This window comes from Lissotriton helveticus, chromosome 10, assembly GCF_964261635.1.
Source record: "Lissotriton helveticus chromosome 10, aLisHel1.1, whole genome shotgun sequence".
NCBI classification, from domain to species: domain Eukaryota; kingdom Metazoa; phylum Chordata; class Amphibia; order Caudata; family Salamandridae; genus Lissotriton; species Lissotriton helveticus.
Genome location: NC_136071.1, coordinates 487,886,724 through 487,911,811, shown reverse-complemented (window position 1 = coordinate 487,911,811; position 25,088 = coordinate 487,886,724). Strand labels below are relative to the sequence as shown.

Here is a 25,088-nt window from a genome sequence, read left to right as displayed (position 1 = left end):
ACCAGAACCCTCTGCAGTCCCCTACTCTGTACCCTCCAGTGGTCTTGAATCTGTTCCGCTGCGCCATCCAGTGCGACTGTCCATGTGTTCTCTTGTACCCTTTTGTACTCTCTGAAATCTCTCCTCTAAACCCTCACTACACTGCATCTCTGCCCTCTCCTTCTGCGCCCTCAGTGCACTTTATCTCTACACTCTGATACCGGTGCTACTGCATCCTCAGTGCGCTGCATCTCTACCCTCTGGTAAATCCGCCTATGTATCCTCAGTGTCACAATGAAGTCAATTAGTAAAAAAGGATATGGATTGTACACGCAAAAACATTTGTCAGTGTCTTTAAGCTTCAAAGCTGGAGTGAAGAGAGCAATGGGGCGAAGAAGAAATAAAAGAGTTGGTAATAGGAGTGGTAGTAGGAGCAGACCGTGCAGCATTAGGCTTGTGAGCTGTGCCCCTGAACCAAAAAAAAGTCAGTTACAAATCAGGAACTGCAGTAGTAATGCCACAAATTCAAATAACACCCAATAGGAATAGGAAGGCAAAATTATGGATTAACGGGCAGCATACAGAGTATGCCTGACGTATGAGAAGAGAGCAGCCCCCAACACAACTGCACTACAAGAGGCAATTAAATACAGGAAAAAAAGACTACATCCTAAAATGCAACTCTGACCCACATCGAGTGGAAGAAAGCCGTAAGCTGTCATGCCAGTGATCCTGGGAGAAGCAAGTTATCTGGGGTCTCACAACAGAGCAATATTATTTCACACTTTCATTCACTTTGAGATTATGTGCCACCCAGCAAAACCTAGTCCAAAATTCTGAGGGGCTAGTTAAGGGATGGAGGCACATATAACCATGTTCATATGAGCGCGGTGTTACTGTCACTCGTGTAGGTGCCTGGCCCCAGCCCTATGGAACTCTATTCCAATCATGGCGCGCAGCACACAAGATCACTGGGCATTCAGAAAACCGATCAAAACCTGGCTGTTTTCATCCATCTAGCACACGATGGGCGTGTATGCTGCGCTTCCGTTCCCTGGGCCTTTAGAAACCGACTTTACCTGGCTGTCTTTCCATCTAGCTAGCAATCACTTTCCATGGTCACCCGTTCTGCGAGCGCTGGGACGCCCGGTTGCTGGGGCAGCCATGCGCTATACAAGCACTCCTAACATAACATAACTGTAGATGATGGTAGACAGCAAGCCTGCTGTAGCCTCTGTTTCTGATATGAGAGGAACCCTGTACCCACATGTGCCTGATGCTCAAAGCTTCCCTTAACCCTGCTCCTTCTCCTCAAGTCCAAGGCTTGGCTTCCACCCTTGGGTGCTGTGGGTTCCATGGTGCACCCACTCCCACTATGTGGCTCACTTTTTTTCATAAATAGCAGGTACAGCCAGCTTTTGTGTCAACTGGCGATGACCAGTCTGGTACACCTCACCGTGCGGTGGAACCCTGCAAATTTCTAAGCTGCTGTAGTGGAAATTGCAAGACTTTCCCCTACTGCAACCACTGGGCCACCACCACATTTGGGGAGGGGCAGCCATTTGGCACTTCTCATTCATATCACTGTACTGCTCACAACCTCATAGTCCTGGATGCTTCCACAGCATTGTAGCAGGGAAGACAGGCCTGCAATTCCCCAGCTAACCATGATCCTTCTTTTTTTTTTTTTTTACTTCTCTGCCCGCTCCCTCCTTCCATTGTGGGGGGATGTGTCCTGGCCTGTAGTGGCGTGGGTGGTTCTTAGGCTCCCTGTCTGGCTTGAAGGGTCTAGCCCTCTGGCCACATCTGAAATTACAGCTACATTCTTGGGTCAATAATTACAGTAGTCTGTGTACCACTTTGCCAATTCACTATTTTTACATGGATGGAAATACAGTTTTCATGTTATGCTTTTGTCACAGCACAGTAGTGACACTCTGTGGGTGCAGAACTCCCAAGTTGTAATGCATCCAGAAGAAGGCAGCCAATAAAGGAGAAACCGCGCCTAAAATAGATGGTTTTACTCTATTTAGCTCTAAACTGCAGTTATGGTCCCGGGAAGTTACTTGAATTTGCATCAATTTTCTTTAAAAGGAGGTGTAGGGCTGGCTGTATGTGTCCCTCTCCCAATGGAGACAGTCTTTGACATGCAGAAAAAATCAGAATTTTCCTGTTTGTGATTATTGTAGGATGTCAGTAACATTCGCAGTTTGGGGGATCTAGTCATTTCTGCATCTGAGGCAGGTAACTCGATATCGGCTGCTCTTAGTATGATAAGAGCTCTGCCTCGAAAAATCCTTCCCTCCAGAGGTTAGTTTCAGGTGAAGCCCTGGTCCTCACCCACCTGAATGGAGGCAACACTCTGCTCAGCAGCCTCCTTCACAATATTCAGACACCCATGAAAGCACCTTAACCACTGTAACTCTTCCCGTCATGGGCTTGTAGAAGTGTGACAGATCCACCCACACTGAAGGAAGAAACAATGCTGGCTCACCACCAGGGCTCAAGTCATCTTCATGACCAGTTGCATCACCTGCGCAGTCATAAGAAACAGAACACTAATGTTCCAGGCCTAGAAAAAATCCACTTCAGGTGAACAGTCCCACTTCCTCTACGGTAGTGCCAAGAGACCAGTGATGGAGAAAGCAAGAAGGAAAAAACAGAGGAAAAACATTCTCAATCTCCACATCCATGATCTGGAACAACATATACAAAATTGCTTAAAATCTCACGCGAATCAGAAAGTAAGTGGAAATACATTTCTAAAAGGATCACTAGCTCCCTGACTTGAGAGAAATGTACTTGTCATATGCCTCATATTAAAACATAGCCCAGGGATCTTGCACACAGTTCAGCATTTCGATTTCCATATACCAGATACACAGCTTCTTTCTGGGCTGCATGGAAGTAGCTGCAGTGAAAGTAAAAACAATTAGTGAGTAGCACTTTTTAATAAAAAAACCTTCTTCAAGCAAAGAACGCGAGCAGCTAGCCACCTGCTGTCCTCCCCGCTCTGCCCAAGCTGTAGCATGGTAGCCTGGAAGGTGAGGTACCATGGTGAAGCGCTGCAGCCGCCCCTGCAGTGCACATGGACACATTCATTGTTTTATGCACGAGGAGATTGGGGCGGCGTGCAGGGCACTCACCTATGGAGTGGCAGAAGGTTCCTTGTCGCTGGGTCCTCAATCAGACTGCCACTGGCTGGAAACCTGCTTCTTGCTCGTTGGTGGAATTTTATGGCTGTTTCCCTTCCTGCTGTGCTGGCAAAGAAGAAAGGGAAAGCCAGAGCTAATTGTGCTTTTTAAAGGGCTTCCCTTTCTTTCCGCTGCACAGCTACCTGGTGGGTGACATCACACTTTGCTTTGCCGTGGCACATCACTGCCACTGTGTGAAATTACAATCATTTGAGCTTGGCCGCAGTGTCGAAATGCGATGCATACTCACATGACTATTTGTGACTTAAAATGCCGCTCTGATACAGTGAGTACCAGTATTCTCCTTGGTAACGGAGAAGTTCCGGTAATTTGGGGGGGGGGGAGAAATGTCGGTACTCAGTATCGGTGAGTACAGGCCCATTTAAAGCACTGGGGTTAGCCAGTTCAACAGACATTTTGTAAAGGGTTAGAACACTGGCACCGAGGTCTGGTTAGCAGGCTTCAATGCACTCTGAGTCGAAAAACCAGCAGCATCACTCCAAAACTGATCATCCAAAAAGAGGCATTTCCTTATGGGGGTGTACAACTTTCCCAGCAGTAGGAGATCTTTGATCCAATAACTGAAAATCCTGTGCATGTGTTATTTAATCAATTCCATGTTCGTTGTGCCGCCCACTTGGGCAATTTACTATGTTTCGTCCCAAAGACAAAATTAAGACTTGTACGTTAAGTACTTCTTGCCAGAAACCGGTTGCAAATTCATGAAATACAGATTTTTATTTAAGTTCTTCACATTTTTTCTAATTGCAGGGTCAGCAGATTTAGGTGTATGCCTTCATAAATCATCCAGCGGGCTTGATCTCCCCATGAAAGTGGTGGATATGTTTGGCTGCTGTTTACCTGTATGTGCAATTAATTTTAAATGGTAAGTACCTGCTAAATCTGGTGGCTTGATTGTTTTGTTTTGGATTAATGTATGCTTTGTTTATTTTGTAAATTGCAGTGTGGTAATAGGGACATGTTTCCATTAGTGAAGATTTAAATTACATTTAAAGTGTATACTTCCTTAGTTTGTTTTACAACGTATGTTGGTTCGAACTCAGTGAGTTCCTCTCTTACGAAGTTCCAGAGGTTGTGCCTCCAATTGATGCTACTAAAGGGTAATCTCTGGACAATAGTCCAGAACTCCCCAAGTCCCCACCCAAAAATTGGCGGAAGGGGATGTACAATTCCCAGTAATAGGAAATAACTTGCAAGAATAGGTGCTTCTGCTTTGATTTCTGCATGTTTTTCTTCAAATTCATGCAGAAAGTAGGCCGAGGGTCCAGATGAAATACAGTATGGCTGCAGTGTTTATGCACAGCTTGAAATCCCAGTAGGGCCAGTAACTACAGTTGCCATATTACTTAGCATCTGTTATGAGGGCCTGTGAGTTTAATGGGGTACCACCTAACGGCAGCACAAACAGAAAATGCACTTTTGTCACTATTATAATTGCTATTTAATGGATAAATGCTAGATTACTGGTACAAATGACCAACATTTGTCTTGGAAATCCTCATTCCTGCTCCACATCACTTCAGTCATGGACAAACCTTGTACTGTCCTCCCTCATAGTAAATTAGCCCTGATAACCCACCCATCTTCCTGCCCAATGTCATCTGGGACTTTTTCAGTAATCTGTTCATTTACAAGTTTTTTAGATGAATAGTGCCTCTTTGTCAGAAGGGTCCATACTTACTTCAGACATTAAAAGATATTGGTACCTATTCACAAGCTGTATTTTATAGTAAGTTTGTAGTACTACGAAACCTACTACAAAATACTATTTATAAACCGTCCTACATACAGAGTTTACGCTCCCACATCTCCTATCTTTTTTTTCTGTGCAAAGATGTCCACCCAAAGTGCACTTGTAAGCAGATGTGGACATGCAGGGTGAAAGCGGAAACACAGCAGTTCACCATATGAAAGACGACTTGATTTGTGCCATCCTAGCGGCCATACGACGGTTTCAGAAATCGCTGTTTCTGTACTTTGGAGCAGACTTCTGGGACAGTGTGCTGATCTCCACATTTATCACACCGGTTCTTCAGTGTGCTCACTTACTATCTCAGGACAGATTAACATGTATACTGTCAAAGATTATATAATAGCAATCTCAGAATGTCTGCATCTGCAGGCTCAGTTCTCATTTAAAATTCTTACTGTACCTAGATTTCATAAGGGTTTCTCAAATGTCCGTGTCAATCACCTAAACCCTTCACCATACATTTGCCAGAATTAAAGATGGTTCGACCTGTTCTGTTAGGGATTCCTTTCAAGCCACTTCACTTGCTTACTTTATAATCTTTATCATTAAAAAAAAAAACTTTTAAAAAATGTGGTCAAATTGTGTATTTTAAAATATGATTTCAAATAAAATTGCTAAAAAAGTAATAGACTCAGGAAGGGCAACCATGAAATATTCCTGTACAATGAATCCTACCCCTTACTAGGAGTTAATCCTAATGAATTATTTTAATTTACCATGGGGCTATTATTTTGTCATGGGTTCCTTGTAATGACAAGAATTACTTCCAATATACCAATGTAACAATTTTTCCATTGATGCTGCCCATAAATTATTGGTGCCCCATGTGTCAAAAATGACCTCCAGTATGTCGTGGCTTGGTGTTTACTGCGGCTTCTTAGATCCAGCTGACCTAGAGACCTTTTTTGTTTAGACCTTAATTAAAGTAGAAAAACAAGCAAGAGTAAGGGATGAAGTATAACGTTTTTATTTTACAACGGCTGGGAGAGTGATGAACCCAGGTAGGATTGCCACCCAACTCTCAAATTTGCTACAGCAGGTAGCCCTTTATATAGTCTATTTTTGCTGAATCATTCATTCTAATCATGTGACCGACAATGGACATATTTGGCACATTTAAGCAACATTACACAACTTAAACCAAGCCTCCCACCTTCCTACGTTGATTGGTACAATCATCTGACTATGTGTTGTTTGTGCCATCTGACTACGTGTTATTTTGTATGTGCATTCTGACTATGTGTCTATTTCTAAAACCTCAGCACAAACAGAGCGCGTAATCGGACTACGTGTTATTTGATTTGTGCAATCTGACTATGTGTCCTATTTCTATTTCTAAAACCTCAACACAAGCAGAACATGTGATCCTGTTGCAACATATTTGGATCATCCCTGTGTCTCATCTTTCCCAACTAAATTGACCTCAAAGCTAATTGGTTGCCTGCCTCCCACCTCTCTGTTCCTCCCCTCACATGATCATTCTCAGGAGGAACTGGTTTGTTTGTTGTACTAGACTTCTTGATTTGTTTGTTTTATTAATTACTGGCTACCGTCCATATGCATCAAAGGTTGCATCTGTTTTCTCCCTGAGCTCATCTACTGTAATTCATTAACTGCATGTGGGTGCAGGTGAGGTTTTTCAGTGGCACTATCTCAGAGTACCCCTCCTCACTATATATATTAACACTTTCTATACTAACACCTTACTGGATGATGCTTTTGAAATGTGCATGGATGATACCAATGATCAACCTGGTTAACCTTGCACTACCCTAGAGGGAAGAGATGGGTTAAACTGATGTTAGTTAACAGCTCAGTGCTCATCCTCATACTCTCTTGGTGTTCCTTTGATGTAGTATAATGTAATCCCCCTTCTCCAATGTCCTTAAATGCTGTTGTAATGTGACGTAGATGGCAAAAATCATCTGAATTAGAATTAGCTTCCAGTTAGCACCCTTCGAGTCGAGGGTGCTAACTGGTTATTTTTTTTGCATGTCCAAAAAGTCTGGTCTGGGTTCGCTTCTAAATTTTGCATGTTTTGGATAGCTATTTCTTTTGTGTCATATTATTGGGTATTTCATTTGAAAGGTTGACATAGTTGCTCAATTCCTCTACAAGCCTTCTAGTTTGCCCAATGCCTGGTCCATACTAAGGCCGCATATATCTGTAATTACGCTAATATAATTATCAAAACCTCTCCGGCACACCAGAAAGTTCCTACCATTGTTACCCATATAATTATGGCTGCTTGAGTTTCTTATGTTCATCAGTCCAGTTAGTCTCTGTAATGGTAATATCCTACAACCCACTTGTCTCGCTCCATGATATATGGTTGGATGATGTAAGAAAACAAATTACATTTTTATTGGATATGGAATAGGGCGTTTTAGGCGCAGACATGTATTTTTTGGCTGCAGGTCTAAGAGGTCAGGGTGGTGTTCAACTTTAAATCTGCCTGTCTATGTTTAACAAACTATTAATCTTTATAGTGTTGGTTACTCTGATTGCTGGGTTGACATAGCTGCTGAACTCTTACCCACGTGCTCTAGTTGGCTTAAAGGTCGGTCACTAACGAGGTTGTTTACAATGTGATGCCACTGATAGTTATAAAGCCTCTCCCACGTACCAGCCAGCTCCCACTGCTGTCACTTGTGAAATAATGGCCTCTAAAGTTTCCCATTTTCACCTATCTGTTTTGTCAGTATAATGGTAATATCCTACGATCCAGTTATATTGCTCTACCTAGACTATTGCTCCCAAGCTTCTGCCTACTAAGTAGTACTATACTGCACCCTACCCCAAACAGTTTCTCACTGTTATGCTGGACCCTCATATCTCCACATTGAATGTAATTCCTCTCAACACCAAAGATCTTAACCACCAAAAGGTTTCTGGCTAAACCCACACATTTAGGGGTGACTTTGTTTCTCCAGGAAACCAAGATTGGTTATAAAGGTGCAATATCTTTGTGTAACAGATGGGTGAATGATCTATCCTCCTCCATGGCAGTCTAAAAACAAAAAGTGTGCTCACCATAATCTAAAAAAAAACCCTGGATATCAATTATTGCCTCAGACCAGGATGACAGTGGCAGACGGCTGCTCACTCTGCTTCAATGCAGTAACACAGACTTATTTGCTGTGTGTGTGTGTGTGTGTATATATATATATATATATATATATATATGTGTGTGATCAAGGTACGTTGTGTACCGAAACGCGTAATGGCCGACATCCTGAACAGCTAATAAAGAAGATTGTAAGCACTTATCTGGGTCTGTGCTCCACGTTCTTTTCAGGAAGCGCAAGCGACTGCTCGTGGGAGTGGAGTGGTGCGATATATATATATATATATATATATATATATATATATATATATATATATATATATATATATATGTATATATTTATATATATATATATATATATATATATGCTCCTAATAGTAATGGTTCCCATATGTGGTCCACCCTGTCGGCTAAATTAACGCTAATTCCATTTAATGCCTGAATAGTTCTGGGTTTCAGTTTCATTTTGCCAATGGACGTCATCTTAGACAGGTACTCTGCCTACAAATATAGAGTCCCTAAAGCTCACAAAAGCAATGGGATTTCTGTGTACATCTCATGGCCTCGTCGATGTCTGGAGGCTACACAACCCTACCGTTAATGACTTTACCTTTTGTTCTCCCCTCTCTACAGTTTTTCGAGAATCAATTACATAACAGTAGATCGTTCTCTCCTACATGTTACATTATCTTCATCCATTGACGCCATCACAATTTCTGATCACACTGCCGTCTCCATTTCCCTTCAGATTCTTTCCCCTCAAACGAAAAATTGTACAAGGCGTATGAACACTGAGGATCATGAGAACGAATCAGATGTGCAGAAATTCATAAAGAGCTAATATTGTATTTACAACACAACAGCTCACTGTCTCCTCACCTGTCACTCTGTGGTACACCCTGAAGTGGTGCCGTTAGAGACCAAGTGATAAGTCGCATAGCTAAAGTAAAAAAAGAAACCAAATCCTCCTTAGGCAACCCAAGAAAATGTATTTAGGTGCTCTAAAGTTCCATCATCCTTAACAATACTTAAAAGGCTGAAATACGAATACAACAAGATAATCGGTAAACGCACTCGCCTATCGGTCAGTGCTATGAAAGATGGTAAACTACTTTATATAAATAAAGCTGGGAAGTCACTCTCAGCCCATTTAAAATTGAAAAGAAATTCCTCCTTAAATCAGAGCATTAAAGATCATTAGGGCACAATGAAAACTAAAATATGATAATGTCAAAGTTATCCAGAAATTCTACGCTGAGCTGTACCCCCTCTAGATTTCCACCCTATAGAAGTTTACCTAATGAAGTCCATTCTGCTTTGGATAGTCTGAATCTAAACAAGCTGATAGAAAGAAGCGACATTTGGAATGCAGTTAAGCTTAATCCATATGGCAAATCCCTGGGTCCAAATGATCTACCCATCAATTTCTATAAAACATTTGCCTTTACAATAATAGACCCCTTGGAATCTGTCTTGAACCACTTTGCCTCATCTGGGATAGTCTTGGTTACCCCAGCAGAGGTCACAATTATGGTAATATCAAAAGAGGGAAAAGATCACTCTGATCCAAGAATTTCAGATCGATTTCCCTAATCAGTGTAGAGACTAAATCTATGCTAAATGTCATATTCCGCTTGTATGCGTGGTGTGTGCCTGCTGGACTACATGTCCCAGAAATCCTAGGGTTAGTTTTTCCACACTGTCCTCGCTTTCCGTTTCTATATAGGCTCTGCCTTCCTGGAAGCGGGTGCTTGTCACTAAAGTTTGGACGCCTATCGAGAGAATTGTGTTTCATGAAGAGCCTGTTCCGAGGAGGATTTTTGGATTCCTGATGTAAAACGTGTGTTCGCGCTGAATTCAGACGCTCCACGAGGAGGAAGAGAAAGCGGTTAGCGTTTCTGTGGTGTCTATCGTGGATACGCTGGACCCTGAATAGCGAGGAACAATTTTGTTTATGATGCGTTTGTTCGCGCCTGCACGGAGACTCGTAGCTAGTTAGTAAAGCGCATGCCGCGCTGGATAAGTTAGGCTCTGCTTTGTTTGGTACAGAACGTGTGTCCATTGGAGAAATAGTAATTAGTGGGAGACGAGATAAAGCCGCCTTCGGTTGAATTGCTGTTTGTGCTGTAAACTGGAAAACAGAATTCTTTGAGTTGGTTACTCACAGATCTGAATACCTATCTGGATCAGATAAGTACATTTGCAATCGAAAGAGTGGTTCTCAAGACTCCTTAGAGTAATCACGAACTGCTTCAAGAAGTAGAATTACCTTTGGTTTTTTCTTTTCCTTTGTTTTCTTTTTCTATTTTTGTGCTTAGAGAATAGTAGCAACGGCAGTAGTGTTTAATAGTAAGTTACTACACACACATAGTTCATTGATAGAAAGAGTATAGGGTGTATGTGTGTATGACCTGTGCTCTTGTCTTTGCAGGGTCCTGGGTTAGGAAAAAGTGAATTTCCAACGTTTGTAACCGACCCCGACCTGCTGATTTACACTGCAGCTACTTTATGGTTTATTTCTCCACTTTTCCCCTTCCCTCGTTTGTGATACCCTTGTTAGAGTTGTTTGTATCACTCACAGGAGGTACTTCACACGAGGGAGGTAGGAAACAGGCATCAGACATCGCTCCTGCTGTATCCGGTTATATAAGTTTAGTTCACTTCTGTTCAGTATATGACACTAAAATACTAGCTACTCTCCATGTTCCCTTGCTCACCAAGTTAGTCCATGTTACTCAGATGGGATTTATCAATGGCAGACTATCGAGTGATATTTGCATGTTCTGCCCTATCATTGAAAAAACATCTCCTCCCACATTTTCCCGCAGCAGTGGCTATAGTGCTAGATGCGGTAAAAGCCTTAAATAAGATATCTTGAAGTATCTGAAGGCCACCTTATAAAGGTTTAATCTTGGCGACCTATATTTTAAAATGGTCATGTCCTTATATGTAAATCCATCTGTGCGAATCAAAATTAATGGAGATATGTCGCCGTCTGTGGTGTTACAACAAGGTACCCACCAGGACTGCCCACTCTCTCTATTATTTCTTCTGGCTATAGTTCCTTTGTTATTAATGATAAACCAATGTAATGAAATTGGTGTACTAAAATTCGGTCAGATGGTCTTCAGAACAGCTGCCTATGCGGACGACATTCTAATCTTCACAGAAGCCCCGGATCTTGCTATACCTTCTGTTTTAACCATTATTAATACATTCTCTAGCTTTTCCGGCTACTCCCTGAACATGGATAAAACTGAAGTTCTGCCTCTGAATGTTCTCTGTCACCTTTGTGTGGGAACTCAAATTTCCAATGGTAATCTAAGTCAATCAGACACTTAGGTATATGGCTTTATAATAACCTGGTGGAATTCATATCTCAGAACGAACTTAAAACAATTGATAAATTTAAATACCTATTCACGGCACAGTCCCTCAAATATATTTTATAGTGAGGTAGATTAGAAACAATAATGATGACCCCCATTCGTTAATTTCCTGGTAAGCATGCTACCTATGTGCCTTTCCAAATTATTTTTTCACAACATTAGATAAGATTGCCTCTGGTTTCCCTTGGCGTAAGCAACCCAAAATACGTTTAAAAAAAGCTCAGGTTTCATGTGAAAGAAGATGGCTGCAATGTACCAGACTAGTTCAACCACCAAACTGTGTTTCTAGCAGCATAGGGCACACAATGGCTGGAATTGGATCCAATCAAGATGCCTGATTGGCTTAATTTCAAACAATATATTAGCCACCCATTTCCACAAGTTGCAAACTTCCCTGTGTCTCATCACACCTTTATTCACACCAACATAATTTTTAAAGACACAATTAAAGCTTTACTACTGGAGGACAAAGCTCTCTCCTCCAACATTACGAAATCCTACTACATCTCACTAAAAGACAATAAGAAGTTTTAAACATCAGTTTCCTCAAATATTGGTCTGAACTGGGCTAGCAAAGGTATCTCACTTGTGGCAGATCTATATGCAGGAGCTAACCCCTTTTTCAGACCCTAGATCGGCCTCCCTGAACACCACATCAGCCTATTCAATGAAGGACCTAATGGAACTAAATATGAAAAAAACAACGATTATAGGAAAGCGACCCTCTAGTTCCATGATGTGGCATCTGGAAACAGCAAAATTCAACTCGGCCATTGAATATAACTATCTAAGATTGCTGTTTGATAGACTTGGGTCCTTCAAGCAGGACAAAGCGTAAATGCTTCTGAAAGCTAATTTCCTATCAATGGCCAATCAGCAGCTCCAAACAAAGATCGCCAGACCATCGCTTGCGCCACTCCTGCAAATAAGTCAGGCAAAATTGGTACATAGCATAGAGTGAGGCTCTAAGTGGAATAGATGGCCTTCTCCTGGATAAGATCATAGCCAAAACCATTGGATCCTTATTCCATCTGCCTCGGCATACATCAGCTCCCAAGTTACAGCTGGAATTTGGCCTAACAAAACAAATTTTGACCAGGCAAGGGGTGTTCATTAAATGTTGCTTTAAGTAAAAAAAATGCAAGAGCCTACCGGGCATTGTCTTTGACAACTCTGGGTCCAAAGACTGTATGGGTCGCACAGATTGGCTACCCCAATTTAAAACCACGGTGAACTAACAAATCAAGAAAATCGCATTGCTGGCTGCCAAAGAAGCGTTCTCCAAGCGATGATATGCTGACAAAATACCTTCATAATTAGACAGGGCACCTAACAAATGATCGTGGATAGTTTTGTTTTCATTGGAAACGTGCCAATTCTACTCAGTCATTAAGTCCCATAGGTTACATACTGGATAAAGTTCAGTAGATGGTGATGATTGTCCTGGCATCCATTTCCTGCCAATTCATGTATTAGAAAGAGTAATGGGCAAATGTTGTGTTCATCGTCCACAAGAATGAAAAGTTGTCACCTAATTCTATGGTTTCATATTTTTATTTTCATTATTTTGGATTCCAGTGATCAGTTTCGTTTGGAAAAGCATGAGCGATCTAGACAAATGACCCCTTGCTGAATTCCAAATGTTGTCTACCTTTCAGAAATATATATTATTGCTTTCTGTGTTCGCCTTTGACCTTGACACTTCTGTTTCCACCAAAAACACAGGGAAAATTACTACTACATAGACAAATGCAAAAACGGTGGTATTTTTTAAACAACTTTGCCTTTTCCTGAAACCTTTCAAAATACACTTTATTTCACACTGCACTTTTACTCGGTTAAAAAAGTTAATATATTTTTTCTATTTACTCTATTCCCTTCAGGGGAATACATAAACTCTGAGTATGTTAGGTGACATTTATAAAGCGCACTGACACCGGAGGTTTCCTGGCGCTGCCTGACAGAGTAAGTAGGTGAGTGTAAGGTCAGAAGAGAAGGAATTAGCCTAAAGATGGGAAAAGATGAGTTTTGAGCAGTTTCCTGAATTGAAACAGAGTCAGGCTGGACTTGATGGTGAGGGGAAGAGAGTTCCAGTAAGCGGGGGCTAGATGGGCAAAGCGACGGCCGCCGAATTTCTTGGTTTTGATTTTAGGGGCGGCTAGCAATTGAAGATGGGCAGATCGGAGGTTGCGCGTGGGTCAGTGTGGGGTGATAAGTGTGTTCAAGAAAACAGGGCTGGTGCAGTGGAGGGCTTTGAACGTGAGACAGCCCAGTTTGAAGGCCGCCCTTTGTTTCATCGGCAACCAGTGGAGTCTGTGGAGCATGGGTTTGGCCGATTGCCACTTGGGGATTTTGTAAATGAGGCGGGCCGCCTGGTTCTGTACTACCTGAAGGCGGCGAAACAGAAATTGTGGAAGTCCATAGTACAGGGAGTTGGAGAAGTCCTGCATAGTACCAGGGAAAGGATAACCTGGACCAGTGCGGCGTGAGGCAGTAAGTGGCTGACTTTACGAATTTTTCGGAGTTGGTACATACAGGAGGAGGTCACAACGCTTACTTGGGCTTTGAGGGAGAGCTCGCCATCGATGATCACCCCCAAACTTTTTACAGATTTGGCCGGGACTGGGGGAGAACCTAACTCCGCAGGCCAAAATTGCGGGCCCCAGTGAGTAGGGCTGGATCCGGGGAGAAGAAGCTCTGTTTTCCCAGGATTTAATTTAAGTTGGTTGTGGTTCATCCACTGTTGGATGTGAATCATGACGGTGTGAAAGTTGCTGTCGGCATTCGGGGAGTTGAGTGGAAAGACAATCTGCAAGTCGTCAGCGTAATTATACACTGTGATGTTCCATGACTGAAGAGAATGGATCAGGGCCGGAGGTAAAGGTTGAACCATTAAAAACCCCAAAAAGTGGCAAATAGCAGACAGATTTGACCTGATTGTAGAAACACAGTTAAGGAGTCTTAATTGCGAAGTGTCACAGACCTCAAAATAAGGTTCAGCTCTGTGATGGAAAAGCCTCAGCATATAAGGGGTTAAGCTAGCAAATACATGTTTTTCATTTTGGATAAACAACATAGTTGCCCTAAACAAAAGCTAGTTATTATCTGAAAACAACACTATTTCACCTCGGAATACCATCTCGCTGTGTCTCCCCAACAAAATGTATCTACACTTCAACAGTGACTAGGTCAGATGTGCCCCCTTAAAACTACTTGGTTCAAACCCTGTTGTTGTGTATGAATTTAGGACCCTAGTGTAATTTTCCCGATTCAAGCCCATATATAGGTATAAATCACCCTATCCTTATATAGGCATAGAAATCATAACCATATTTAGAATTGCTTGAACATTGATTTATCCAAGAACTCATGGAGTTTTCAAAGAACTGAGTCTTTGATGACGTTATTATGTCCAACCTTACGTCCAACAAGGCACCTTCAAGGTATAAATATACCCTCACTTGCCCAGGCAAACACACAGTGGTTTGGAGCAGTTTGACTATCTACTTGCCTGACGCCCTGCTACAGCAAGTGCCGAAGGAAGCCGAACCTCCAGCAGACACACTGAGAGAGACGCTGTCTTTTCTCTTGCCGGGAAATCCAGCTCCAGTGTTTCCAAGCTACCCTTGCAGGTTGTTGGGAAATAGAGTCCTGAGAGAGAGCTACCAGACCTCCTACATTCTAAACCAAGGTACGGAGCTGATTAGATCCTTAGAGAATTCTTGGATAGATTCCTGGCAAAAGAATACTGAAACTAAGCTACACCTCACTTGCTTCTTCCCTTGTACTAGACCTAGGTTATGTACACCGGGGTAGGCGTATTTTAGAAGCACCAGGTGAGTACTTTTAGTCTTTATTTATTAATGTATATATTCTATGTTTTTTATGGCTTAGAAACCATATCATGCTTTTACAGTATTATTTTATAATACTCTTCATACTGTACGCCTTGTACTTTGCAACCAGTATTACGATTGTAGCAGTTCATTTTCTCTGCATGAGAAAGAAGACTGTTCAATAAATACTTTTTATTGAAAACGCCAGTCTCTCTATTTCTCTGCACCTCTGGTGAAACGAAGCATGCACAATTGACTGAGTGAAATAACTATCTATTGTTTCTGCGACTCTAGAGATACATTTCTTATTCTTGGGAAACAAAGTTGTCATGTTTATGCGGTTATCAGAAACTAATCCCTTCTTGTGTATTCGAGAAAGTTTCTAGTGATCTCTGAGCTAGCTGGCACTTACAATTAAGTCTAGTATATTCGATAGAGACCTAGTAGACCTAAGTCCTACGTCAAATCTATAGGATATATTATTCCAATGCGCAGAGCCAATTGGGAATATAAGAACTACACTACACTGTTGGAGATGTTGCAAGTATATATCCCTTTTCAGATCAACATGACATCTGCTTATGTTGTTTGGGATTGGATCCTGAAGCCATGGCCTGCGACTCCTGTGCTTGTATGCAACTGAAGGCCATCCGGAAGCGGGAGGCCCAGCTGTTTTTGTCCAAGGCCAACAGAGGAAGGCCAATGTGTTCACTATCACTTCTAGGTAAGTCTCCTGTCAGGAAACGATCTCCCCAAGATCTTTAAATAAAAAGCACAAAAAGCAGCATAGGAAGAAGTCATCTTGTTCCTTGAATAAATAGCCCTGCTCCTCGAACCATTCTGAAACTCAGTGTTATTCCCTGACTCTAGACTTTTTCTCATCGTTAGATAAGATCCTGACCCTGAAAAAGTTGAAACCAGAGTTTCTGGCTCCATTAGCTGGTTCCACACAGGATTTGGTCTTCCACCTTGCTATGTTGGATCTGTACATGATCATTCCTGTATGCTGCAGGTTTTCCGCAATGGGAAGCATGATCATACAGGCATGGCAACGCTGATGCTGCACCTCCACCATGCCAGCGCCCAAGGAGAAGTTGAAACCTGTCAGGGCATTGTTCTCCACTCTGTCGGAGCCTCCTTCGATACAGATATCACCCACTAAGCTGACTAGGACAATGCCGTCGATTTCGTAGGAAAACATTTGTGTGGTAAACAAGAAGGTTAATGCAAACTTCAATGATGTGCCTTTGGCAGAGCACCTTCCTAGAACCACAGAGATTCACTGGATGAGTTAGCTCTTTGGCTGAGACTATGAGGTCATAGCAATGCCTGTTAATAAATATGGCCCACACAGGGTGTTGATTTGGGGGCTGATAATCTCCATCACACATTATTACAGTGATGCTGGCCGTTTCTGCATTTACAATATGCAAGAGGCCTAGGCACTTCACCAGAAGGTAAGATTCCAGAACACTTTGGTCCTTCTGCAGAAGAAGTTTCCTCATTTTGAGCTGTCGCTTAAAAAACACCGGAAGCCTTGGTATTAACCTTTTCCTATTCAAAGACAAAATACTATGTTTTGACTGAGATCCTCCAACCCTCCTCCTTGGTGGCGGAGCCTTTTGCGCCTAATATTGAGGCTCTCCTGTGTACGGTCATGACATCTTAGAAGAAACCATTTTCAGGCATAGCTTTTCACAGACCGATAATCAGAGGCCATATGCCTGCTCCTTTTGACCTACACTTTTTGTCCTGTCACACTTTGCCAGAAAGCTTGGTAGTTCTTATTGTTTCTTCAATGAAAAATCTGAATGCCTTTCCTATAGCACCTCCTGATAGAGAGAAAAGATACATATCTACAGGTTGCAAAGTCCTTGCTTCCAATAGCCTAGGAATGTCCCCTGCCTTTTGGGCTAATATGTTCATGCCCTTTGGTCGCTGATGGCTTGGACACCTTAAAACAGATCCTGAAGTGCATTGTTGGTCCAGCAAGCACCATGGCTAGATCCATGGGCAGGGCTACCACGCTGCACCTACATGCCTGATGCATTCTACTGGCTTCTCAGGAGATGTCTCAACCACACTCAATGACAAGCCCTTCAACGGTGTGCAGATGGTTTGTGAGAAGTCAAACTCCTCCCAGAAACACTTAAAAAAATAACAGAGCCATGGCTCAGTGTATGAACTGACCTAAGTGGCAGGCCTTTCCTAGTAATACAACCATGTTACATACAAATCGGCCCTAATTATATGACAAATATGCCATGCATTAACTCATTAGAGTTGTATGTGGAAGGCTTAGAGCCAAGAGGACTAATATTTTGAGTGTATAAGCAGTGCACCGTAAAAGCCAGAGTTATAGGTTATGCACTATGGCTAATGGAGGTGGGCAAGTTATAGTAATTTGAAGGTAGTGAGTAAATTATACATTTCAGGTATAACTATAACTTTAGAATTTCTAATGTTTGTGTAGTTTAAGTTTGGCTTGTACAGAAAGAATAAATAACGTTTTACGAACTATAACTAAGCTTTAACCTTTGTTTTTTCCCCCACACCTTTGCTTCACTATAATACCTACCTCATTTCTAATGATCTTACTACAAATCAAGAATTGTTTTTGAGTACCACTTGAATCGGTGCTGAAAGCTTTCTCCCTACCCGCATCTCCTGGTGATGCCTAAAGCACCTTTCCCAGTTGGAGAAGGATTGCAATTGTGTTGGTAGTGGTGGGTACAGATTAATAAAGACCATTCATCCGCTAGTCAAATGACCAAGTGGCTTCTGGTAGAAGGGTAGCATTCGTGAGCCTATTTGGTGAGAATAAGTAGTGCTGTTCGTTATTAACGATCAGGTCTCCACGACCCACCACTCTTCCGTTTTCCTTGACAATAGCTTAATGAATTGACTGAATTCTGTATTATGCTTTTAACTTTGAACTTACTAATTGCATGGACTTTATAACCGGATATTGTCAACGTTTTCATTTCAATACAAAATTAAGTAAATACATTAAAAAATAAGGTACTGGGGAAAAAAACTGAAAGCCATGTGCCATGCTCTTTCTTTGATATATTGCAATGTTAATTGTTACACATTTTATTTTGACAGTTTACATGAACTTGTAAAGCATGAAAAGAATGGATTGGTATTTGCAGATTCAAATGAACTTTCTGCACAGCTTAAAGTAAGAATCATTTATATTTAATAAATTAATTTTTTAATCACAATGAATATTTTTTTAATTTTCCTAGCATATGCCAATGCTTGATTGAAGGGGCTAGAATTTAAATTTTGTTCAAATGTATTTTACTTGACGTGTAATCCGAAGCGATGGGACCCTCACTAACAATGCAGAGCAGGCGCCATCTTTGTAAATCTTATTGCTCAATCACTTTGTATCTGTTGGCATTCATGGACACATGCAATTCAGCAGATGCCCATTTAAGAATAGACACTACACAGCCACACAGCTGGTAGGCGCATGCCAAAGGCAAGCCTGTCAGCAGCCATACACATTGTATCAACCAACCTTACTTGCACAGAGCTTTGAGAGTAATTTTATTTTACTCTTTTTATTTTTTTAATAAACTGAATTTTATTAATTTATGAATCTTAGAACAACCCACAACAGGTCTTCAGGTGCAACAACACATTAAAATAAGGCTATAATAAGTACATCCGCATATCCCACATGAATATATCTATCATGGTAGTCAATAGTACTCCAACCATTTCCCCATATCTTCGCACACGCTTTTTGGGACATCCCCTGGTGTAATATACGGCCTTCTCTTGAGTTGCACATTAGTTATTCGCTTGTTTCCAAAAGGTCAGCAGGGGAAGAGAAGACTCCCGCTGCCACCATTTAGCTGTATCTCTTTGCCAGTGCCACTCCAAACCCCACCAGAGTATTTACTCCACCGGCATCACATACCCCTTCTAGGACTCCAACTGAAGGGGCAGCAGTGAGATGTCAATGGGCCTTTCCAACAACCTAGACAGTACCTCAGGGATTTTGCCCAAGTATCTCGCAATCACAGGACAGTCCCACACCATGTGATAGAAGTGAGCAGGGGTCCTGGAGCAATGCTAACGTGCTGGTGACTTTAGTACACTTGCACGCCAGAGTCGCTCAGGTGTTTAAGTCATATGCATATGATTAAACAATATAAGCCTAAGCCGTGAGGAAATAACCTGCATTCTTGGCACCCACCCACTTTTCCCATCGGAACTTGAGAGGCACAAATAGATCAGGGGAGTGTACCATAAGGGATTTATATATCCATGAAACCAAGGGGCTACATTCAAGAATTTTCCCTAAGTATCCATAAAGTTGTTCAAAGGCGTGGTGTAGTTAGGTGTATCTAAAAAACTGAGATCCATGTAGGCCAAACTCTTTCTGAAGTGCCTGATAGGACTTATGGTGTTCACCCTGCCAGACATCTCCCACTCTGCAGATCACAACCCCATCCCACCCACCACACCCTTCTAGGAAAGATTTCTAGTGTCGCCATCGGCCTACCCATTGGGGCGGTTGCCAGTGTAGCCCATCGATCTCATTCAGTTCACCGCAGTGCCATGTGCCAGGTCTCGAAAACCACCCTTGTGGGCTCAGGGAGGGAAGATGGAATAGGAATGCCGTACCGGAAGCCCTTGATCTTATCCAGATCCATCTCAGCCACCTCTAGCTGAAACACCGGGCCCCCTTCCCTCCTCCACTCGGCCACTTGTTTACCACTGCTGCCCAGTGATAAAGACGCACATCCGCCTTACCCAGACCATCGTTCCATGTACATTGAGGACATTTCCCATAGCTACACAGGAAGGTTGCTCAAGCCCAACGAAGGCTCGAAATTTGGCCTGCAGCTGGTGCCAGCAAAACTGCTGCAGTTGTAAGAGATAACATTTTAATATGTAAGGCCGGCAGGGAGGGTCATCATTTTAAACAATGTTATGCGGCCCAAGACCTTGAGAGGCAGCTTCGCTCACCATTTGAGGTCTGATGTTAGGTGGGACGGTAAGAGCCTGACATTCAAGCGAGACCTGGCTTCAGGGGGCCAACACTGATTTGGACCAGTTGATGGTAAGTCCCGATGCCTAACCATACAGCCCAAGAATCTACATCACCCGAGGAATCGAGATCACAAAATATATAGAGGCACATCTTCTGCATAGAGTGCTGTGCGGTCTTCCATAGCCACCCCCAGTCAAAGCCCCAAACCTGAGCTTTACAGAAAATCCATACCACCAGTGACTTGATTGCCAGCGCAAACAAAAGTGGTGATAGGAGGCATCATTGACGGGTGCCCTCAACCAATCGAAAATAGGGCAGATAAGGTACCCTTGATCCACACCTGTCCCTTAGGATTAGACTAAAGCACCCACACAGAAGCGGGTACCTAGCCACATCTTAATCAACACTTCCCCCAGAAAGGCCCAGCTAATCGAATCAAAAGCCTTTTCAAAATCCAGAAGAAAGGCCATAGGATCCTCCAGCTGTGAAAGATGTACGAGTAGAATAACAGCGTCCCCTATTAGGGTCCGTCCACTTCAGCACAGCAAATGCCCCTATGTCCAGGGGTTGTTTTAAAATAATTCAACTTAGAGTAAATTTGGGTATGATGTATTTATTATGTCAAGGCAATATTCACCTTTCATCCGCCTTGTTCCACATCAAATTAATTCAATAAATCATAATCTTCTCATAACAATTTCATCCAAGAAAATGTATGTTGTATTATTAATAAATTTAAAACCCCTGGTTGACGCGGTGATTAGCTGGTACGAGGGCCTGGGCTACTACGCGTCACTGTATGTCTAAAATAAGGGTCCAGAAAAGGTGGACACAGTCCTCGAGCCCTGAAGAAATGGCCGCTAAAGTTGGCAGGCAATGAAACATGTAATAATAATAATATAAATCTTTATTCGGTTTTCAAGGTACATAGAAAAAACCATAAAAGAGTTGCAACAATAAAATACAATTGATTAAAAGTTATCCGTGTAAGTAAAATTAATAAGAAAGCTCCCAATTACATCATCCTAAGGGACATCATATTGTAAGAGTTATTACCTTAAAAGGTGGATTTATCATTTAAAAGGTATATTAGATCGTTTTTACCTTAAATAACCAGGAATACATTCTTAGAGATTTATTCTATGATTAAAAATGCATTTAAGGAAGGTGCTCACGCTCTTGCAAACAAATTCAGAGTCCAGGAATTGCAGCCGTAACATAGCTGGACGACATCTTCTAAAGCCCAATCGTCTCAGTACAGGGACTAACCATAGTTTCCGGTGTGGGGCATAATATTTGCAGAACAAGATAGTGTGCATTGTCGATTGTTCTGCGGTTTCGTCACATGGACATAGCGACAAACGTTCGTCCCAGGTGTTTTTATGGGGAAAGGCTACTATTCTGTGGAAAATATTTAGCCTAAATCTGGTCAATAGGAATCGCTCAAACTGTGATTGGACATACGTCAAGTATGGTTCCATCTCCAGGGTCGTCATCACTGCCATGGAGTGACGAACCGAGGATTTCTGTGACTCTGTACATATACGCAGTTCTTCCACGTGGGACAATGCCTTTATTTTTAGTTCCTTCTTGGGTATTTCTGAAATGAGATCTGGTGTCAAGTAATATTTGCTAAGTCCTAGATCAGATAGGAGGTGTTTTATGTACATCAGCCACTCAATTTTCCCCACGTGGTCCATTGACATACAGTCTGCCACCAGTTGCTTTGTGGGAGTATTTTTTGTGGAGGTCCAGATGCGACGCCACAGTAGGAGTGGTTCGATTTTTGCGAGGTCCTCGATATGGGGGATCCCCAGTTCAGTGTGGCTTGCAAAGGTGGACACTCGTTTGGGGACTGCCAAAAGAAATCTCAAAAAGATGTTTTCTGCCACCTGGAGGGAGTTAGTGTTTTTGTGCCCCCAGAGGCCAGCTCCGTAGAGTGCTGTCGAAAGGCATTTCGCTTTATAAATTCGGAGGAGCTCTACAGGTGGCCTTTTACCCAGCTTTTGTGCAAATTTTATTAGGGCCGCGTTTGCCATCAGAAGCTGATGTTTACGGGCCTCTATCGCTGGTTTCCAGTTTAGCTTCGAGTCCATCATTACACCAAGATATGGGTAATGCTCTGTTAGTTCTAGCCTTTCCTTGTCTAAATAGATGTTCTTCCCCCTTTTTTTACCCTGCCCCACCACCATAAAAATTTTTTTTTTTTTGTTGATACGAAGGTCCAGTTTGCCCATGAAGCTTGCGTAGCGTTCTGTGGCTTTTTGTAGTTCCCGTGGTGTGCGCGCAAGTATCACCGCGTCATCTGCGTATAAGAGTGCTGGTATCAAGCGTTCTCTGACTCGAGGGAGGTCTTGGGCCCCCTCTAACATCTCTATCTCAAGACCGTTTGTATATAATGAAAAGAGAAAGGGGGCCAGGACACAGCCCTGCCTGACACCGCGCTCAACTGCAAATGAATTCGAGAGTTCTCCCCTGGCTCCAAAACGTACCCTTGCAGAGGCATTTGCGTATAATTCACGAAGAAAAGTTACAAGGGCCGGTTCTACACCCATTTTGGCGAGGATTGTCCATAGTTTCGAGTGGGAGACACAATCGAAAGCCGCAGAGAGGTCGACGTAGACCATATATAATCTGCCTCGCTTTGCTGAGGCATATTTCCCTATAATTAAGGACAAATTTAGGGCCTGCTCAATTGTCCCAAAACCCTCCCTGAAGCCAAACTGAATGTCCGAGAGGACCTTGCCATCGTCCGCCCACTCCTGGAGTTGCTGGAGAACCACTCTGCCCAGTACCTTCCCATGAGAGTCCAGGAGGGAGATTGGGTGATAGCAAGAGGCGTCCTCCCTGTTACCTTTTTTAAAAATGGGAACCATAGTGGATTGCGTCCAGGATTTAATTAGACCGCACTTCACTACGGCATCAAAGACCCTTTTTAGGATAGGGGCCCAAAGTTCTAGATTGAACTTAAAAAAGTCCACTGGTACGCCATCCGGGCCCGGGGCTTTCCCACTTTTGCTAGATTTCACTGCACTAATGACTTCAGTTAAGGTAATTTCTATTGGGATTGGGAAGGAGTTGAGCTGAATATTCCCAACGTTCTCTTCTGTTGGGTCAGTTTCTGGCAATTTAGCAAAGATGTTTGAGAAGTGATTGACCCATGCCGACCCGTCAATTGCCACCTCTACCGATGGCTGGTTATTATTATCTGACAGGAATGGGGCTTTGACCAGTTTCCAAAAAATATCACTATTTCTGGACAGGGAGCTCTCGTGTAGTTGGTCCCATAGCGCTTGTTTAAGCTCCTGTTTCCTTTCCCTGCATGCTAGAGTGTACGTTCTTCTTAGCCTCCTGATCTCATCCTGATCTCTGGGGACTTTTGACAGTGCTCGCTTTAAATTTTTGTGTGCTGTGGTGCAATTGTGGTCAAACCACCCCCTTTCCCCCCCCCCCGTTTCCTTTACACTTTTTTGTTAGCAGCTGTTTTACCTTGTCTAAAATTTCCCCAAAGTTATCCAAAACCTCCTGCTCCCCCGTGTTGACATCTAAGCATTTTACTAGCGCCTCGTAAGTTGTGCACACCACCCTTTTTGTTAAATCTTCAGCGTCTATCTTACCCCACCCTAGGGCGTAGCCATTTATTTTAGTAAGATGTATGTTATGTTGTGCAAGGATGGAATTTACGAGTGAGGGTGGAAGCAGACCCTGGTCCAAAAACAAGTCTATGGCCAGAGCAGCATGGTCGCTTAGGGTGTTTATAAGGATTCTAAAATGTCCAACCTTGGTTCTTAATGTGGCTGTAGCCAATACGTAGTCAATCGTTGACTCACATCCCCTGCCCAGGTAAGTAGGGTCCAGTTGCCCATTAGGGGGTTTTGACCTATTTAGTATTAGAAGACCCAATTCAGACATAGTTTCGTTCAAATAATTTCCCGCCTCTGAGTGGTTAAAATGAGTTATTTGGCCATCTTCTTCATCTACCACCCCACAAAGGTTAGTACAGCTTCTATAGCAGGGGTGTTGATTGAAATCACCCCCCATATAATGCTTGGAGGATCGTGGGTTTTATTTTGTTTTGTCCAGGTTGCAAGTTTCTTCCGGAGAGCCCCTAATGTGTGCAATCTATCGGCTTCTGTTAAGTTGTCATACAGATTTACCATAATAATGACCTTTTTCTTCGCGAATGTCAATTTTAATGCCTCGTAGTTTGGTTCTAGTGCAAGAGGAGTGACCTCTAAGCCCGATACGGTGTTAGCTAGGTCATCAACCCCCCTTTGGCTCTACCGTGCTGGACGGCTATGGCTGAGGAGAAAAATGTTTTGTACCCTGTTAAATGCAACTCCGCGGTTGCCCATGTCTCCTGTAAGCAGATCACCTGATAGTCCTGCACATAGTTTAATAGGGACCCATCGGTAATTTTTTTCTGAAGCCCCGCGATATTCCAATAGAGGAGTTTCAGTTTTGCTTTTCTCTGGGTTGTATTAATTATTTCTGTCGCGTCCACTTCCTCATGAGGGGGAGTCTCTAGAGTCAATTGACCTTCCTCTCTTACTGTACTGGATCTGTCAGTTAGTGTAATTTCCAACATGGGGGAATTACCTTCACTAGACAGTCTATGTACTGGACCGTCTGCGGCCTCCCGCGGAGGGGGAATTTGATCCTCATTTATAGATATTAAATCTCCCAGTACGTCTTGCTCTTTGTATTCTATGACATTCCCAGGGACATCCTTTTTCGAAGTTATAGAGTCCTGCGCATTAGTAGCCTCAGGAAGAGGCAGCTTTTGCGGGGCTCTCCACTGCCGTCTAAGTCAGTCCACTTCATCTAACCCATAG

General features: G+C 42.7%; 1 protein-coding gene across 2 annotated transcripts in view; it reads left to right on the top strand.

Moving 5' to 3' along the window:
- ALG1 (ALG1 chitobiosyldiphosphodolichol beta-mannosyltransferase) overlaps window positions 1–25,088 on the top strand; it is a 233,498-nt gene that overhangs the window by 189,309 nt on the left and 19,101 nt on the right. For both annotated transcript variants that reach the window (XM_078662966.1, XM_078662967.1), the window contains 2 exons: window positions 3,945–4,059; window positions 18,348–18,423. In XM_078662966.1, the coding sequence (XP_078519092.1) occupies window positions 3,945–4,059; window positions 18,348–18,423 (191 nt within the window). The remainder of the gene's footprint in view (window positions 1–3,944; window positions 4,060–18,347; window positions 18,424–25,088) is intronic.